Here is a 20,451-nt window from a genome sequence, read left to right on the forward strand (position 1 = left end):
GCCTGCGTGGGAGCAACAGCCTGGAGGGGTTCCTTAAGTCGCTGCCCCATATGATTTCAGGTAATCTAATCTAAATACTTGTTTAACAGCTAAAAAAAAGACAACACATGTCCCTTTTGTATCATTCTGATAATAGCTGTGGTTGTGATGTTCAGGTCCCCACTATGCGGCACCGCCTTACCAGGTCTACCTCATCAGTGGAATACCCAGGTGGATCACAGTGGGGGCCCAAGAGACTTTTGTGTGAGTCCAAAGTGCTATTGATGTCCTGAAGGGAGCAGCAGGTATGGACAAGAACCAGGTGCATCTATTCAAAAACCCAGCAACAGTGGATCATGTCTAGCAGAACCAGCAGAAACACCTAGAGTGGATCCAGGACCCACCAGGGAGGAATACGTACCATGGTACATGGTACACGGCGGTAAGAGGCAGCAACAGCCTTTAAAGTCTTCATTTCTTTCTGCCCAGAATCATTCTTGGGCCACATTGTACCGCTGTCCCCTTCTGGCTGGGATCGCACACTGGAACAGCAATCAGGAGTCAGCAGCGGTTAAAGGCCAAAAGACGAAGCAGCACCTGGTCTACGTGTCACCTCTTGTCCATTGGTTCAACCAGAGGTGCCAGGAGCTTTTATGGGAGTGTGGAGGAGGTTAATTACAGGTCGCCTGTTCCCCCTGGTGATGAGTGTATTGGACTTGAGTATTTGTTTGCCCAGTTGTCAGACTCTTTCAGTAATCCTGACCTTTACGGAAGAACCGCCTGAAGTACTGCCTAATTAAACAGCTGTGGCTTCACCCCAACTGTGGAGCGAAGACTTGTGGGTCACCACAAAATCAGGAAGTCACCAAGCTGTACCAGTGTGTCCAGCAAATGGTGACTGTTGATGACCCTGAATTCAGCAAGCCCGGGATTCCCATCGTGGAAAATTAACACCAAAAGTGTTGCTGAGTTCATCAGGAGACAGGAGGCCTTGTCGACCAAAAATGTCACAGATCAAGGCCTATCCATCCGTCAGCAGTCTCTTTCTGACAGCCAACCCCCAGCACCGAAGCTTCCTGATGAACTGCCCCACACCAGCCGGTCTCAAGAACAGTATGAGGTCACTCTGTCTCTGGCAGATACCAGGAGACTAAAAAAAAGAGAGTCCCTTGTAGTTTGCCTCCATCCTCCACCCAGCCAGAGCTGTTTTGTTCCACTCTGCCAGCTCAGTCACCACCCTGTTGCTCCACTCTGCCATCGCTGTTTTCATCCACTCTGCCACACGTCGTTGCAGATCAAAAAGGAGATCACAGTGGCACAGCTACAGTTAAAGTGCACATCTGAGCATGGTGTGCCCAACCCACTCAAGGCCACAAAAAGTACAGAAAAGAGACATACTGCGATACTTTTAAATCATCCACGTCCACAGATCTTGCTGGACAGACAGAATTTTGAAGATTTTAAAAAGGCAGTGGACATTGTCTAGGACTCTCAGTCCCAGGCCTGTGAGCTATACAATAGCTGTTGGACTATTGTCATGTTTATTATTTGTAATGTGATTGGCATTTAATATAAATAATAAAAACGTATCAGGAAGCTTTTCAGTTTTCAGAAAAACTCCAAAACAAAACCACAATGGCCAGGAAAAAAATAATAATAATAATAGCAAATCAATTGGCAGCAAAAAGTAACATCAGAAAATATAAAAATCCAGAAGTTAAGAACTGGTGAGCTAACGGATCTAAACTACAACTCAGAGTAAACTTTCCTAACTCCCGAGAAAAATAACAAACACAAAAGGGTCTTCCGGGTCAGCTTACTTACCTAGGCTTTCCCTCTATTCTAATATAACTAAACAAACACTCACCATCCTGTACAAAAGAGAGAGAAAAATCCAAAACCACCAACCACAGGTTTCTTGAGGCTTTCTTGAACTCTTAAATAGGAAAAGGTTGCAGTTGTTGGGAATAATCATTGTTATTATATTATTAGAGTGAGAATGTATAATAATCAGGCTCCGCCTCTACACAACTGACAACTTATGAGAGCTGGGGCTCGTAACAACAATTTCAAAGAAAAAAATCTTAGAGCATTACTTGTGATGTTTCATATTTGTTACACAGATGTCAAGCTTTCGTCAATGAGCTAGAAGGGTTTCCTTCATGGACGATTCTCTTTTTAGAGGTGAAAAGGGATTCTTTCAGAGGTCAAGGTCTTATGAAATCAGGAGTCTTAAAGTTGTTGAGTTGTTCACACCACACAACGTGATTGATCTGCAACGAGGTAACGCACTACATTACTTGACAAAAACTCTGTCACCCAATGATTCTATCTTGTCTACGAACCACATTTTCTCTCGAAAAATCAAGTGATAAAACGAACCGTAAATGACACGAAACAGCATGCGCGCCAACACCCAGCTAAGAAGACCAACACAACATGTGAATATGGACGTCAGACAGAAACAAGAGCTGTACATTTTTTGTGCAATGATTTGCTCTGAGAAAAAAAAAACGCAAAAAAAGATTTTTTATTTTTATTTTTTTTAAGATTTACCCGGTGGCCTCAACCCATGCCTTGCTCTGATTGGCTGTAGCTCATGACATCACTGAGTTTTAAAACTACTTGCTTGAAGAAAAAAAGAAAGAAAACTTCCAAAAAAGAAATGGCTGAATCATGGTTAGTGGATGAAGTGCAGACATTCCTCTCGTTGGTGCCGAGGAGCGGATAAACTATAATGGTCAGACTATAATCCCACCCCTTTTGAAGCGGTACAAAATCTAGTATAAAAGCAAACCAAGCTAAAGCGAACGGAGCCGTGCCACGTCAAGCCGTACCAGCAGTGGAAAAGCAAGCGCCATATAATCCTAATTAGTGTTGTCAAAAAACTCGGTACTTCGGTACCAAGTCGGTACTAAAAAAAAAAAATGTTACGGTACCAGCTTTTCTAGGTACCGAGTACCAGGTTAATCCAGTTCTGTTCTAGACGCGATGTCTGAAACGTGCACAGTTGCGTCCTCTTCATAACGCTGATATGGCTCTCTCTCTCTGAATCCACTTGTTGAAACGAAAGGAGGAAAGAGCCACATATGGAAATATTTTGGATTAGGCTAATGTCACGTTGCCATAAGAGGCCGATTACATGCAAATGCGCAATTTCAAATATAGGCGCGATTCAAGCGCGCTCATAATAAAAACTCGTTGGCGTTGCATAGCAACGACAGACGCCGCGTGAGAGCAAGCGCTTTGGAAAGAATAAGCAACCGCAAAAATATAATTAAAAAACACGCGCGACATGTGAACGGCCTCTAAAGTGCTTTCGGGGTAGTTTTACGAGTACATGAGCACAGTAGTATCTACCCGACACCAGAGTACTATGGTATTAGTATTGTCATTTAATGTCAATGCCAGTTCTAGGCGTATTCTTGCCTTTATAACTCAGCAGGTTTAAAAAGCCTTTTTAAAATTAAATATGAATGCAGTTTTAGATTAATAAAAGGACAGTCAAGGTAATGCTACAAAGATACCATTCATAAACATTACTTAGTTATCAACACATTGAGTGAACAATATATTTTTACAACATTAATTAATGTTTGAAAATGTTATTTATTACAAACACCTGATTGTTCATGTTTGTTCACTTAATTCATTGTGCATTAAATAAATAATGGATTAAAACTTTACAAACAACTTTAAAAATGTGTTAGTGTATACTATTGTTTATTTTAGGTCATTTTATCTAATCTTTTTCTAAAGTGTTTATAATACAAATGTACAGTTTCCATACTTGTAACCGTGATAAACACTTAAATATATGTAAATTTAAACTAAGCTTTGGTACCGAAATTGGTACCGAGAACCGTGAATTTTAACTGGTATCGGTACCGAATACTGAAATTTTGGTACCGTGACAACACTAATCCTAATCAATGATTCAAACTTCCCACTAGTACAGCCTGAGGGTTGAGAAGTTCACATTGATCTAATATATAGATTAAAAATAACTCATCCTCTCTATTAATTTTTCAATTCTATTATTGTACCAGTAAATCAGGGGAGAGCGCGAACGCAGTCCCCCACTACCAGAAATTATGCAGTCGAGATTCCCACATTTGGGGAATTCGCAGGGGTCAGCACAACCGGAGTGCAATGGCTGAGCCTCGCCCTGGGTGAACCACCTTCATGATCATGGTGTCTCCCCTGCCAGGTAAGTATGAGTTGTACACGTTCCCTCTCGAGGAGTTACTGAAGGCAACATCATTCTCAACCATGGTGAGGCGCCACTTCACTACACCACTACACATGGTACATCATCACAATCTACTCTAAAAACTCAATCTATACTCTAGTAAAACAACATAACTGATGATTTAACATCAGTCGTACTGTCTAGGCTGACTGCAGACAATTAGACCTTCCAACTGGCCGAGAGTCTACGCTCCCTGAACACTCGACTGTCTCTACCAATCATAGAGAAGATTTGACTTGACTCCACCAATCAGGCAAGAGACACGTGTTTGCATGTGAAATGGTGCAGTTACAGCATCTACCGGCAGGGGCAAATGGGACTAATCTAATTTTGAACCACTGCTTTTGCACACACAAGATACTCATTGAATAAAACTCGACTGTCTCTACCAATCATAGAGATTTGACTCGACTTCACCAATCAGGCAAGAGACGTGTTTTGCATGTGAAATGGTGCAGTTACAGCATCTACCGGCAGTGGCAAATGGGACTAATCTAATTTTGAACCACTGCTTTTGCACACAAAAGTTACTCATTGAATAAAACCTACAGTTTCACGCGAAAAAAGAAGATAGTCAGCTGCATCACTACACAATACATACTATATACACACTAGTCAAGGTAGAATGATGATTATGCTTGGAATGGAATGCTTACTTAATATTTATTTACATAATACTAAAACCACTCTTAACAACTTTAAAACACCTATACACAACAACAAGAACTGCTGTTATTACCCTCTACTGTCACACAAGACTAAACTGACTTCTTTCATTAACAACATTAGGGGGGTGCACCGTTCCCGGAAGTACTGCAATACCGGGTCGATGCGTGGAGTGGACGGAGCAAGCCCCTATTCCATCTCCCTGATCCAAAAATCAATTTAATATATGGTGCCCGGGTAGGGCACGTATCAGATATTAAACTGATAAGAACAGATACTACACTTGATCTTAGCCAAAAGGCCGAGAAGCGATACCCACAAATGGCCACAAGTAGCAACTGCACTCTTTGAAACAGCAAATCTGATGATGGTAAGCTTTTATTATATTATTTTTACTCAGAGTTCTTGTATAGAATGTAATTGTTAACATTACTCAGATAAGGCTTAAAAGGGTCATAAACCCCCCTTACTTAAGCACCGGTCGTTCACACCTCAGATTTGAAAAAGACTGAAGAAAAGTGTGTAGAAAGCTGTGGTGAGAGGGGGAGGGGAGGTATGAGGAGGGAGGGGTTAAGACAAAAACAACTCAATAGACCTACGTTACACTCACTACAAGTCAAGTCAAGTCACATTTATTTATATAGCGCTACAGAACATCCTATGCTGTTGACGTAGACTAAACTGTGGTGCGCTACTGGATTCAACGTCTGTAAGAAAAAACACCTCATGCATGCACACACACAATGTCAATATGTGAAAAATGGCAACAGCTCACCATACAAAGCCAGTCAGAAAAACTCCAAAACAAATCACAATGGCCAGGGCAAAAAAAAAACTAATAATATTAATATCAAATTAATTGGCAGCAAAAAGGAATAACGGAAAATATAAACATACAGAAATTAAAGACTGGTGAGCTAACGGAACTAAACTACAACTCAGAGTAAACTTTCCTAACTCCCGAGAAAAATAAACACAAAAGGGTCTTCCGGGTCAGCATACTTACCTAGGCTTTCCCTCTATACTAATATAACTAAAACACTCCCCATCCTGTACAAAACAGGAAAAAAAATCCAAAACCACCAACAACAGGTTTCCTGAGGCTTTCTTGAACTCTTAAATAGGAAAAGGCTGCAGGTGTTGGGAATAATCATTGTTATTATATTATTAGAGTGAGAATGTATAATAATCAGGCTCCGCCTCTATCTAACTGACAACTTATGAGAGCTGGGGCTCGTAAAAATTTCAAAGAAAAAAAATCTTAGAGCATTACTTGTGATGTTTCATATTTGTTACACACAGGGTGCGAACTACGGGGGAGCTCGGCTCCCCTTAATATGGCATGGGCTCCTCTGAAAACGTGATTCCTAAAATTTTGCGGGGTCTCAAAAAATATTGACAATGTTTTATTTTGACGTGCAATTTCAGTTTTGTGTAATGTGATCATCGTGGAGTATTATGTGTAAAACATAAAAAAATATATTTAATTCATGCATGACTGCAATTTCAACCTAATTTACTTCAATAAAGATAACTATACATGCTATTCTTGTCATGAGCATCAATGTATGGTGGCGCTGCAGTGCAAATTCCAATCATGTTTAATACATGTTAACTCAAAGATTCATGTTAACTCAAAGATTCAAAAAATATAAACGTTGGAGGCCATTGATCTGCGCAAAGTCCTTGAAATTCATTCTGTGTTAAGGTAAGGCATGTTATTCCCAATTATATGTTGTTGCTAGGGTTGTTATAGGTCAGCTTGACTCTCGATGTCTTAGGCCTAATTGAATTGTAATTGAGGAATTGTAGTATTCTTCTGTAGCCGTCGAGTAATTTAACCCTTGTTCAAGTTAACTCAAAGACAGCCTATATTATAGACTATTTGTGTATGGCTGTTTGCTGTTTGACTTGTCAATTTGTGTCAATACGGTGAATCCTGTATATAGTGCTTGCATAGACTTGAATACACTTGTAGCTGTTATGCATCTTTGGAAGTCTTTGAAATGAATGGGTTTCAAAGCGCTGCGCATTCCGCATTCTGTCTGAAAGGCGCTTAAATCCTTTGCACGCGCAAGTGCATGAACTGAATCGTGGTTAGTGGATGAAGTACAGACATTCCTCTCGTTGGTGCCGAGGAGTGGATGGGTGATTCTCACGAAACCATTAAAACACCACAGCACTAATGATTTTAAATAGTAAACATGTTATTTAGTGATATAAAAATGCATCAGAATTAAGACAATACTGATCTCTACCTTGCACAATGTATAATTTAAATATTATAATATAATTATAATATAATTTGTTTCATTTGATGTAACCAATTGCCTCAATTCAATTAAGTTGATGAAAACAATAGTTATGAAATTATTTCAGTTGAGTTCACTAAAAGTAGATAAACATTGCAGTCAAGAATTAAGTGTTTAAGTGATTGAGCATTAGTGACGAACACCTGCTGTTAACAAGCAGAATCACAGAAGGAAAGAGAAACAAAAGTAGTACAGCTGTCTTCAAACACAGTCTTAGATGAAATCAAATGAAGATAAAAGAATATATTAAATCTTTGAAGATCTCAGCAGAGGAATCTCAACAATGGTGACCATTACAAATAATTCATGCTGGGAGCCATGGATAAGTTTTCGTATAATGCTAGTACCTAGCATGCATTGCAGCATGAGTCATTTTTAATGGTCACCATTGTTGAGATGCACATGATTCTTGATGTATGTGTGGGTCTTGGTAATTCAATGCATTCAGTGAAAATTTTTCTGCACAAATTGTTAGTTAAGTATTTAATAATATCTGATGGTCACAACAGTGTCACTGACACTGAATCACAGTTATGAATAAAACAAATTTATTGTTGCCCTTTTAATCATAGATTAGTCTCTGAATGAGATCAGTGAATCAAGTCTCTAAATGATGATTGTCATCATAAATCTTTAACAAGAATCTTTATGGTATGGTATGGCAGTGGTTCTCAAACTGGGGGTCGCGACCCCTCGGGGGGTCGCGGAATGATTTCAATGGGTCGCGAGTTGGTTTGAAAAATTTATTTATTTTCAGATTACAATAAATATTTTTCAATACTGAAAAATTAATAGTACAACTAATTTTTTCTTAATATTTTCTTATTTTTAAAGACTGAAGTGATTAGAAGGTTTCAATTAAAATATATATATATATATTTCTTGACTCGAAGATATGACGTCACCGTGTGGCGACTGATCGCTTGTTATCAATAGCGCACGCAACTGCACGTGGAAACTGCAACTTCAAGAATGGATAAATTTGTAATTCGCAAGGTTAAAAAAGTTGAGGAAATTGTGGACAGTCTGCCTGAGTCATCTGAACCGTGTACATCTACTAAACACAAGAGCAAGACCCCTTCTGACCAATGTAGGAAACGTCGGAAATATCAAGAGGAATTCATAAAGTATGGATTCACTTGCTCTACTGTCAACGACGTGGACCATCCTCAGTGTGTAATCTGTTCAGAAGTGCTTGCCCATGAAAGTATGAAGCCAGGAAAAATGCAGAGACATTTGGAGACAAGACACCCTGCTTGTGTTGAAAAACCTATAGACTTTTTTCGCAGAAAAGAGAAGGAATTACAGAATCAAAAACGCACACTCGCACAACAAACCCAAATTACCGCTAATGCTCTGAAGGCATCTTATGAGGTGGCATACCTGATAGCACAGTCCAAAAAGCCACACTCGATCGGTGAAACCTTGATTAAGCCCGCAGCTGTGGCTATGTGTCGGGCCATGCATGGCGAGAAAATTGCAAGTGAGCTTATGACTGTCCCATTGTCGAATGACACGATTGCTCGCCGTATTCATGATATTTCAAAAGACATAAAGAGTCAATTGATTAATAGGTTAAATGGAAAGAAATATGCGTTACAGCTCGACGAATCTACAGATGTGTCTAATTCTGCTCAGTTGCTGGCATTCATCAGATACACATTTGATGGAAAACTGCACGAGGAAATGCTTTTCTGCTCAGTGCTGAAGGGGACTTGTACGGGCAGTGACATTTTCAACAAGCTGGACACCAGACTAAAAGAGATGCGACTTTCATGGGATAACTGTGTTGGCGTATGTACTGATGGTGCAGGTGCAATGGTAGGTAAAAATAAGGGACTGAAGGCAAAGGTTTTAGAAGTGGCTCCTCATGTTAAGTTTACGCACTGCATCATTCACCGTGAGTCTCTTGCTAGCAAAGCACTTGACAGTGAGTTTAACAGTGTTCTCAAAAGTGCAATAAAAATTGTAAATCACATAAAGTCACGTCCAGTAACCAGTAGACTGCTAGCCACCCTTTGCAATGAGATGGGCTCGCAGCACGAAGCGCTACTGTTTCATACCAAAGTCCGGTAGTTATCTCGCGGGAAGGCACTCGGCCGGCTTTACGAACTGCGTGACGAAGTGCACTCGTTGTTGAAAGAATCTAAATCTGAATTCGCGCACCACCTGAAAGATCCAGATTGGTTATCAAAACTTGCTTATTTGGCCTGTATATTTGAAAGGCTTAACATGCTTAATCTTTCATTACAAGGTCCAAACACAAACATCTTGACAATGAATGAGAAAATTGATGCATTTGTGAAAAAGCTGGAAAGATGGGCTGAGCGAGTTGAACAAGGTAATGTGGAGATGTTTCCTGAGCTGGATGAACGTCTGGAGGAGAATGGACTGAGTCTCGGGAACTTGAAAACACACATCACTGGTCATCTCCACTGCCTTTTGGAACAATTCCAGAAGTATTTTCCAAAAGAGACGCAACCAGAACTGTATGACTGGATACGACAACCATTCACTGAAACTAGGACTAATCTCCCCACAAAACTGGAAGATGCTTTGCTGGAGCTGTCCAGTGATCGGACATTAAAAACTTTATTTTCCAATTCCACACTACCTGAATTTTGGATCGCAGTGGCAGAAGAATACAGAGAGTTATCCGATGTGGCTATGGATGTACTGCTTCCGTTTGGATCTACGTATTTGTGCGAGAAGAGTTTTTCCGCTGTCACATACATGAAAAATAAATACAGATCACGTCTTGATGTTGAGGACGATCTGCGAGTAGCCGTATCCAACATCAGGCCACAGATTAATCTTTTGTGCACCGAAAAACAAGTGCACCCATCCCACTGAAAGGTACAGTAAAGTTGAAGTTATGGAAGCACAAATTTCAGCCACATAAGAAAACATTTGATAATTGCGATTTTTTTTTTATCTACAAATTGAGTGTACATTCTGACTTTTTTTCTCATAATTGTGGAAAATAAACTTGCAGTGAAAGTTATAAGAATTGCATGATACCTTTTTTATGTTTTATTCAAGGTCCATAGGAAGTGGATTTAAAACCACTTTTTTGTTTGTTTATTGTTTGTGTATGCTGTGTGGGTCGCAAGATCTCCTTGATGTTAGTTTAGGGGTCGCTGGCTAAAAAGTTTGAGAACCACTGTGGTATGGTATGGAATGGACTGTTAATAATCCGTTTTTAAAAATCAGAAAATGTATTTTATTTTCTAACAGTGTTGATGTTTTCACACAGTTGGTAATGAGATTTTTTAGAACTTGTTTTGGAAATTATGCTCAAAAAAGTCTTAAATTGTAAGTAAATGTTTTTAAATTAATATTCACAAATTCTCCAGACTTTATTTCTAATGTCTGATTGGTTTTTTTGTTAATTCAAGCATTTTTTTATCTTCATGTTTGAAATTTTTAAAACCAAGCTTTCATGAGAATCACCAGGATAAACTATAATGGTCAGACTATTATCCCACCCACTTTGAAGGGGTACTAACTCGAGTGAAAAAGCAAACCAAGCTAAAGCGAACGGATCCATGCCGCGTCGAGCCATACCAGCAGTGGAAAAGCAAGCGCCATATGATCCTAATCAGTAATCCAAACTTCCCACTACTACAGTCCAAGAGTGTTGAGATGATCACAATGATCTAATATATGAAAAATAACTCATTTTCTCTATTCATTTTTCAGTTCTATTATTGTCCCTGCTGAAAAATCCAGCTAAAACCAGCCTAGGCTGGTTGGCTGGTCTTAGCTGGTTTAAGCTGGAAGTAGCTGGTTTTAGTTGGTCACCCAGCCTGGATTAGCTGGTCAAGCTGGTCTCCCAGCCTGACTTAGCTGGTTAAGCTGGTCTCCCAGCCTGGCTACCAACTTGACCAGCTAAGACCAGCCTGACCAGCTGAAAAAGTGTTCAAAACCCCTCTAAAACCAGCCTGATAAACCAACTAACCAGGCTGGGAGACCAGCCAAAACCAGCCAACCAGCCTTGGCTGGTTTTAGCTGGATTTTTCAGCTAATAGATAACATGAGGGATGTCTGTGGAGAAGAGTGACAGGCCAAGTTGATGGCATGTGCAACTGATGGTGCGTCGATGATGACAGGGACACGTAAAGGAGTAGTGAACAGGCTTTTTTTTCTCACTTTGGCAAAGGTGCAGAGTTACATTCAAGCTATTTAAAGACATGAAGAAATTTTTCTTCAAGGATAAAACTTTTAAATTTTATTTGATGATCAGACTGAGTTCAGGATAAAATGATTGACTACAGGGGGACTTTAGCTGAATAATCCACTATGTTATCACATACTTCTAAGAGATACTCCTTTACCAATTATTGATGAATTTCAATTCTATTATTGTACCATTAAATCAGGGGAGAGCGCGAACGCAGTCCCCCACTACCAGAAATTATGCAGTCGAGATTCCCACATTTGGGGAATTCGCAGGGGTCAGCACAACCGGAGTGCAATGGCTGAGCCTCGCCCTGGGTGAACCACCTTCATGATCATGGTGTCTCCCCTGCCAGGTAAGTATGAGTTGTACACGTTCCCTCTCGAGGAGTTACTGAAGGCAACATCATTCTCAACCATGGTCAGGCGCCACTTCACTACACATGGTTCATCATCGCGATCTACTCTAAACACTCACTCTATGCTCTGATGTTAAATCAGTCATGTTTTACCAGTCGTACTGTTTAGGCTGACTGCAGACAATTAGACCTTCCAATTGGCCGAGAGTCTACACTCCCTGAACATTCGACTGTAGATCTCTCTACCAATCACAGAGAAGATTTGACTCCACCAATCAAGCATGAGACATGTGTTTTGCATGTGAAATGGTGCAGTTACAGCATCTACCGGCAGGGGCAAATGGGACTAATCTAATTTTGAACCACTGCTTTTGCACACAAAAGTTACTCATTGAATAAAACCTACAGTTTCACACGAAAAAAGAAGATAGTCAGCCGCATCACTACACAATACATACTATATATACACTAGTCAAGGTAGAATGATGATTATGCTTGGAATGGAATGCTTACTTAATATTTACATAATACTAAGACCACTCTCAACAACTTTAAAACACCCATACACAACAACATAAATTGTTGTTATTACCCTCTGCTGTCACACAAGACTAAACTGACTTCTTTTATTGACCATTTTAGGGGGGTGCACCGTTCCCGGAAGTACTGCAATACCGGGTCGATGCGTGGAGTGGACGGAGCAAGCCCCTATTCCATCTCCCTGATCCAAAAATCAATTTAATATATGGTGCCCGGGTAGGGCACGTATCAGATATTAAACTGATAAGAACAGATACTACACTTGATCTTAGCCAAAAGGCCGAGAAGCGATACCCACAAATGGCCACAAGTAGCAACTGCACTCTTTGAAACAGCAAATCTGATGATGGTAAGCTTTTACTATATTATTTTTACTCAGAGTTCTTGTATAGAATGTAATCGTTAACATTACTCAGATAAGGCTTAAAAGGGTCATAAACCCCCCTTACTTAAGCACCGGTCGTTCACACCTCAAATTTGAAAAAGACTGAAGAAAAGTGTGTAGAAAGCTGTGGTGAGAGGGGGAGGGGAGGTATGAGGGGGGAGGGGTTAAGACAAAAACAACTCAATAGACCTACGTCACACTCACTACAGAACATCCTATGCTGTTGACGTAGAGTAAACTGTGCAGCGCTACTGGGTTCAACGTCAGGCTGACACTTTTCAAGTGAGCATAACACATGAGTGCGGAACTGGCCAATCACAACATGAGGGAAAGTAATTAATAACAGAAATTACCTTTTTGAATGAACTAACCTGTGGTAAAAATCCAGCTTTTAATATTTGTAATGTGTTTTAAGAAACATATTAAAACATATCATTCACGTCCATATCAGAGATCATACTTGACCAACTAAAGCAGGGTTCCCCAAACTCGGTCCTGGAGGGCCACTGTCCCTGCAGAGTTTAGCTCCAACCCTGATCAAAAACACACCTGAGCAAGCTAATCAAGGTCTTCAGGATCAGAAGGAAACTCCCAGGTAGGTGTGTTTGATCAGGGTTGGAGCTAAACTCCAGTACCGAGTTTGTCGAACCCTGAACTAATGATTTAAAAAGAAAGATGAATCTTAAAAGCATTACAGTCTTACAAATTATTACAAAAATAAAACTATTTAAACCCTAAACACTTTTTAATTCTATTATTGAACCAGTAAAATCAGGGGAGAGCGCGAACGCAGTCCCCCACTACCAGAAATTATGCAGTCGAGATTCCCACATTTGGGGAATTCGCAGGGGTCAGCACAACCGGAGTGCAATGGCTGAGCCTCGCCCTGGGTGAACCACCTTCATGATCATGGTGTCTCCCCTGCCAGGTAAGTATGACTTGTACACGTTCCCTCTTGAGGAGTAACTGAAGGCATCATCATTGTCAACCACGGTGAGGCGCCACTTCACTACACATGGTACATCACAATCTACACTAAATACTCAATCTATGATCTAAACAGGCCTGAGGGAGCTCAGACTTTGCTGAGCTTTGCTCAAACCAAAAGGGAGTTATTTGAACATCAGGAATTAGGAGTATACGCAAACTGGTCTGTTTTATATTACAAGTTACAAGATTGTTGATGGTTCCAAGATCAAGGCTGAAGACGAGAGGTGACCATGCTTTTTCTGTTGTTGGTCCAAAACTATGGAATAGTCTTCCTGTATCTTTAAGATTAACACCCACTGAGTCTGTTTTTAAATCTAAGTTAAAAACCTACCTGTTTTCACTGGCCTAGAAGTGTCCTTGATTTAATGTTGAATGGTCAAATTGGTGGTTTTCGATATAAACACCCCCCCCCCCCTTTTCTCATTAGTTTTGCGGTCAGTCTTGTTTTTTTACGATATTTTATTTCTTCTGTACAGCACAATGTTCAACTACTGTTGTTTGAATTGTGATTTATAAATAAAAGTTGATTGAAGTTGTATTGACACAGTCACAGTGAGTGAACAAACTGAGCTGACCCCATAAATAGAGATCATGTCAAAAGAGTTCACCATTTTAAATTTCTGGGAACACTCATCTCTCACAACTTTTCCTGGTCAGCTAATACCATGAGCTACTGTCAAAAGGCTCCTAAAGAACAATCTATGTAGGAAACTACCGGTGACTTTAACGCTTAGCATATAGAGCTATAGAGCACTCTAACATACAGTGTGGTACGCTGGCTGCTTGGCAGCTGACAAGAAAGCACTATAGAGGGTTGACAGCACAGAAAATCACTGGCTGCCCACTTCCCTCATTTCGAACACCCGCTACCTTTTAAAAGCCAAATGGATTGTCACAAGCCCCGTTCACACTACAAGGGACTTTGTCGCTGCAAGTCGCCAGTGGCTGCGCTGGAGGGCGTTCCAAACACTTCTTGCCTAGTAATGTTTGTGAGTGACATTCACAGATGTTACTCTGTTAGAAAACAAACACATTTTCTTGCTGCAACAAACAAACATTTTAGAAGCAAAAGTATAAATATAAATGGAATCAGTACATAAAATGCATAATAATAAAGATGAACGAGAAACATTCTTGTTATCGGCTCATTATTGGCCTGCGCTGTTCAAGAGAATCGACACATGAGTGTGGTGAAAAGGCTTTTTTAAATGCTGTTTGTGTCTATGTGGTGTCAGTCAATACCATTGTTTTTTCTTCTTAAAACTAGAGCCCGACCGATAAGGATTTTTGGGGCCCAATGCCAATAAAAAAGCCAGATACCGATATATCGACCGATATTATTTGTGTATATTATAATACAGTTGCAATATTTTGTATATGTATTATAGTACTGTACCAGTCCAAAGTTTGGACACACTTTCCCATTGCTGTGTACAAACTTTTGATAGGTACTTTATATAGAATACACCGTATAATCAGAATAAATATGTAAATGTTTTGCAATGATCAATCAAATGTGGTGATCAAACACTTGTGTGACAAAGATATGTAATGGAGACGGGGTGAATGATAGAATGCGAATGATACATTTGAGCTGTAACCAAACTAGTTAGCATTGCACGTTATATTATATTATAAATACGGTTGCATAATCTTCACTAACGACTTTGTCTTTTAATTTAGACACTTTATATAAAACATAACTTGTGTCAATAAATATATCAAAAGTGTCACTGACAAACTTTATTATCTTTTATTTTTAGTTTTAATTCCTCTAATCTCTACCAGTGGAGGAAGAATTCAGATCTGATACTGAAGTAAAATTAATAATATCATAATAAAAAAAGTTTTTAATTGCATATGTACAGTACTTTTATACTATTTTAAAATAGTAAGCAAAATGCACTAAACATTAAACAGGGTTCAGTAATCATATAATTTATTGCTTGTACAAGCAGAATGACCTTTAACACTGGGTCTGAAGTGCGTCAAGGGCGCAGGTGGATGTTTTAATGTGCTGTACGTTTTCTACCAACATTTTGCCATCAATTTATTCGAAAACAGACATAGTAACTAACTGCTTTCTCAGGTTGTGGTCTGATCTGCCTGACCCCAGAGCAACTCAAGGATGTGCTTGTCTCTCTACAGTAGCAAAAAGAGTGTGTGTGTTTATGTTGCCGTCTATAATATTTGAGTAGTAAGTCTGTCTAGCTTTGCCTAGTTCCATATTGAAAGCATGCGGTCTATGTAGATGTTATAATGGACTACAAGTTTTGTCTTCCGCCACATGCGCTCTGCTCTTCTGCATTGTCTTTTCATATTTTGCACTGCTGTTGAGTTTCTCCAAGGTGCTTTTTGTTTTCTACTATTCTTCCTGACTTTCACAGGAGCAATATCAATTACACTTCGAACATTTGATTAAAAAAAAAATCAAGGAGAAAATCAAAAGTCAGCAGATATGCTTGGTTTTAAAGATATAGCTTAGCCTTCATAAATAGCACACCAGTGTTTTCATTTAAGCATCTCTTCTTGACAGACACAGATCTAGCTTCAATGGCAGGAGCGATCAATATATCAAAGAAAATACAGAAATTACCAGACAGTGCTACATCCTTAATAACAATCAATGAAATGTTAGGCCCTTACTGATTAGTAAATCTAGAGTATCCACGATTGTGTGTGGGATCATGTACATGCTGAGTCAGATGAAAAGTTTTCAAAACAGTTTTGATTTATTTTGCCATATTTTCTACTGTATATTATCTATGTTAATGTTAAAATCTCAAGCAATGGCAAAACAGTCAAATTCAGAGGCAATTGTTGATAACAGTTCTGTAAATTTCTCAGCAAAGGCTGGAGAGTATTTTGGAGGCCTGCAAACAATAAGTAAAATGCGACAAGCACCTTTTAACACAATACCCTGATATTCAAAAGACGAGTAGTTACCAATTGATAACATTGATAGACAGCTTTAAAAAGAGCAGCTAGGCCCCCTCCTTTGTTACCTACTCTGCAGACACTCATAAAAGTAATGTTAGAAGGGGATGTTTCATTAAGGACTGTTGCACTACAGCTGTCTTCTAGCCAAGTTTCATTTAGAAACATGAAATCCAGGTTGTATGTGGTTAAGTCATTGACTAGAAGTGATTTATTTTTAAGTGAGTGGATATTTAAAACTGCTAACTTAATAGTCTTACTTTTTGTCCCCACAGCAATCTTAGTTTGGAGTGTAATAGGCACCAGATTAGATAGGTTTGCTGTACAGCTTTTGAAGGCCTTAGACTTTCTATTATGTAATTAAACAGTAATAGAGAAAGATACAGGTGCACTTTGTTCCCGATGGTCTGTAAATAATTGATAAAGTTACTGTTTTTTACAGCGGGCACCCGATACATATCACTGAGAGCTGGTATCAGTTGTTTTTGGTTCACCTCGAGCAGACGGAGGACGGTGTGGGCCCTGGCGCTGTGGCAGAGGCCGAAAAGCTCTCACAGGAGGAGGGGGAGGGCGAGTTGTGCCCGCAGGCTTTGGTGGTTGGGGGGCCAGGTATCTGGGGGCTTGCAGCAAAAGAGTGGGATAGTTTGGTTCCAGCATACACCAGTTGTTCCATTTTCTCTGAGAAGCACAGAAATGGAGATGCTGGGGAGAGGGATAACGTGTCAGGTGAGAAGGGCTGTTGCTCTGGTGTTATGGAAGGCTGTAATTTGCTGTCCTGGTTTCCCTGGCTGTTTTCCAGATTGTCGTCATTGGGTGCTGAATCTTGAAGCAGTTCTAGTATGTTATAGTCAGTCTGTGGTGAGTTCTGTGGGCAGGGCTCTGCTGAGATTGTGGCTGTGAGCAGAGGTTGTTGTGGCTGTGTGGTGTTATTGTCCTTGTGTGATCTGTCAACAATATGTCCATTCAGGTGCTGAAGTGAAGTCCTGTGGTCATTTATACTGTATCCAGGTGTGTGTGTGTGTGTGTGTGTGCCATTCAGGTTGAGTGGATTGGCACACACTACAGAAGGATAATGGAGGGAGAAGTAGATATTGTCTTTTAGCACTCTTGAACCAAGTTTGTTTCGGTGGTGGCCATCCTGTTGAAACAGTTTCTTCTGACTCCAGAAAAGATTGAAGTTGTCAATGTTGCTCAAGTTGACTTCTTTTATATTGCAAGTTTTTTGCAGCCATGTGTTGAGCCCAAGCAATCGTGAAAACCTGTTTGTTCCTCTTGCTGGGAGTGGTCCACTGATGAATGTTTGAACTTTCAGTCTTTTAAGTGTTTCAAAAAGTTCATTGAAATCCTTTTTAAGGAGTTCTGACTGCTCTTTATGAATAACATTCTTCCCCACATGAATGAGGAGTCGATTTGCAGTCTTATGTTTCATAAGATTGTTCTGAAGTTCCCTGTTTACATTAGAAGATGTTGCTTGTGGAAGGCAGCACGTAGTTGCATCCCTGCTACTAATGTTTCTGATTACGGAGTCGCCCACTCTCAGAGTCCTGTTCTCGGCTGTGCTCTGAGCTGAGTGCCGCTGTCTGCTCGACTTTGAGCACCAGTTAGCATCAGTGTTAGCTACAGGCTGACTCAGTCTATGCTCGATCACATTCATCAAATTCAGGGATTCCTCATTCATTAATACTCCAAATCTTTTCTCTAGATGTATAGGCCGTAGTAGGAGACCAGTGTTTGCAATCCTTGTCAGAGGCATATCAGAGGTAGAGGATGCTACTGCTGAAATATGTGAGGCTTGTGACAATCTTATGTCTCAAGTGCATTTTGGTCTCGCTCCCTGTTTGTGGGATCGATTTGTAAGTCGATCGGCTTGTTTCTCTACGCTCAGCATAGCCTGTCGAGGAGTACTAGATTCATGGGACTCACCGACTGTATGCTGAGGAATGACGAAAATCTGTTGTGCGCTCCTTCTGGTTTGGTGGACCCGCAATTAACTTTGTTTCAAGAGCTGCAATCCTTTGTAAATGTTTGTGGCAGAGCAGTAAGTAGATTGCAGAAGAGACATTTTCTTATCCTTATGAATGTAGGAATGTAAGAATTCTGCTTTTTTAAAGTAAATTTTGCATTTGAGCACTGTGCTGATTTGCTGAAGTTAAATTTGGTGAAAAGGAGTGTCGTGTATTTTCTTCCTTGACCAGCAATAATGACCACTGACGACTTGAATTGAATAAACTGAACTGTTTACTGAAGTTTCTGAACTTGAATCATTAGATACAGCGCTCGCACATGAAAACAATCTCTTTCTCTTTTTTTTCCTCACATACACTGATGCATTATTGGTAGAATTCTCTTAAAGCTGAACACCCCCATTAATGTCAAACTGTTTCCGTTATTATTAAAGATAACAAATTCACATTTCTATTCTGATTAATTCACAACATCCTCCCCCCCATGAACAAATGTTCATCAACTTAAATCTCTAATGCATAAAGCAATTGAACGGGTCTCTTCAACACAGTCCCTGTGGATGTACGCAAAGCACAGGATCTAACTTTGCCATCTCTGCCTGGAAACAGCTCTTCAATCTTTCCCAATTTCCAGGTTTGTCTCGGCATATTGACATCTCCTATGAGCACAACGTCACCCATTTTCAACTGAGTAGGTTTCTGCGTGTTGCAGGAATGTGCAGATTTCAGATCCAGTAGATAATCCCTCCTCCAACGATTCCACAGGTTGGTCATGAGTCGGTTTCTGTATCTCCACCTTCTTGTCATATCACCCTTACTCACAGTGGGATGATCATAGTCGGCTGGAAATGGTTTTGGAGGTAGTGAAGTGAGTCGTTCACCAACTAAGAAATGTGCTGGCGTTAGTGGCTGCGGCTCATCAAGCTCATTGTGAACAAAAGTGAGAGGTCTGGAATTCAGTATGGCTTCTACTTCTGCAAGAAGCGTAGACATTTCTTCAAATGTGAGCGATGCCTTTCCTAGCACCTTCCTCATGCTCATTTTCACAGACCTTACAAGTCTTTCCCAAAATCCACCCCACCAGGCAGCTCGTTCTACAATGAAACGCCAAGTTATTCCTTTTCCTGAGAAGTATTCCAGGATTTGTGGATCTTTGATGGCTTTCCACAGCTCACTAAGGTCTTGGTTTGCTCTTTTAAAGGTTTTGGCGTTGTCCGAATAGATGACTTTACACAACCCTCTTCTGGAAATAAATCGCTTGAGTGCTAACAAGAAACTCTCTGTCGACTGACTTGAAACCATTTCTAAATGCACCGCTCTCGTGACAGCACATGTAAACAGAGCAACATAAGCCTTGCATAATGCACGATCACCCTTCACATACAGCGGTCCTGCAAAGTCTATGCCAGTCACTTCAAATGGTGGTTTCTCAGATACTCTGTCCCTTGGCAATGGAGCCGTGTCCTGCTGTGCGGGCTTGACTTTGAATCTCTTACACACAGTACATTTTGACAAAACACCTTTAACGATTTGTCTGGCTCTCAAAATCCAGTATCTACTTCTTGTTTGCACTAGTGTGTCTCTTAAACCAGAATGCATGATGAATTCATGGTTGTACTGGACCAGCAACTCACAATATCTGTCTTTGTTGGGCAAAATCCATGGATGTTTCTCTCTGTAGCTGAAGTCTGACTGTTGGAGTCTGCCTCCAACACAGAGCAATTCGTCCTCGTCCAGAAAAGGTCTTAAATCTCTGATTTTTGAGTCTGCGTTCAATGTCTTTCCAGCTTTCAGCGAACTGATTTCAGGACTGAAGCTTCTTTCTTGTGTCAACTTTATCCAATACTTTTCAGCTTCAAACATTTCATCTGCAGTCAACTCACCACGC

The 20,451-nt window shown here is 40.2% G+C and overlaps 1 protein-coding gene and 5 non-coding genes across 6 annotated transcripts; 1 reads left to right on the top strand and 5 right to left on the bottom strand.

Annotated features, from left to right (window-relative positions):
• Nucleotides 1–4,033: 4,033 nt before the first annotated feature.
• On the bottom strand, nucleotides 4,034–4,197 carry LOC120470460 (U1 spliceosomal RNA). Its single transcript, XR_005620524.1, has one exon. It is a non-coding gene; the product is annotated as a U1 spliceosomal RNA (small nuclear RNA).
• Nucleotides 4,198–5,019: 822 nt separating this feature from the next.
• Nucleotides 5,020–5,210, bottom strand: LOC120470467 (U2 spliceosomal RNA). The gene has a single exon (XR_005620531.1). It is a non-coding gene; the product is annotated as a U2 spliceosomal RNA (small nuclear RNA).
• A 2,971-nt stretch (nucleotides 5,211–8,181) lies between these two features.
• On the top strand, nucleotides 8,182–10,062 carry LOC120492636 (SCAN domain-containing protein 3-like). Its single transcript, XM_089122342.1, has 2 exons — nucleotides 8,182–9,030; nucleotides 9,520–10,062. The coding sequence occupies exons 1-2, from the start codon at nucleotides 8,182–8,184 to the stop codon at nucleotides 10,060–10,062; spliced, it is 1,392 nt and encodes a 463-aa protein (XP_088978468.1).
• Nucleotides 10,063–11,588: 1,526 nt separating this feature from the next.
• On the bottom strand, nucleotides 11,589–11,752 carry LOC120470459 (U1 spliceosomal RNA). The gene has a single exon (XR_005620523.1). It is a non-coding gene; the product is annotated as a U1 spliceosomal RNA (small nuclear RNA).
• A 636-nt stretch (nucleotides 11,753–12,388) lies between these two features.
• Nucleotides 12,389–12,579, bottom strand: LOC120470466 (U2 spliceosomal RNA). Its single transcript, XR_005620530.1, has one exon. It is a non-coding gene; the product is annotated as a U2 spliceosomal RNA (small nuclear RNA).
• Nucleotides 12,580–13,444: 865 nt separating this feature from the next.
• On the bottom strand, nucleotides 13,445–13,608 carry LOC120470458 (U1 spliceosomal RNA). Its single transcript, XR_005620522.1, has one exon. It is a non-coding gene; the product is annotated as a U1 spliceosomal RNA (small nuclear RNA).
• Between the last annotated feature and the right edge of the window lie 6,843 nt (nucleotides 13,609–20,451).

The sequence above is a fragment of the Pimephales promelas genome, chromosome 1 (genome assembly GCF_988280905.1).
Source record: "Pimephales promelas chromosome 1, fPimPro1.hap1.1, whole genome shotgun sequence".
NCBI lineage: Eukaryota > Metazoa > Chordata > Actinopteri > Cypriniformes > Leuciscidae > Pimephales > Pimephales promelas.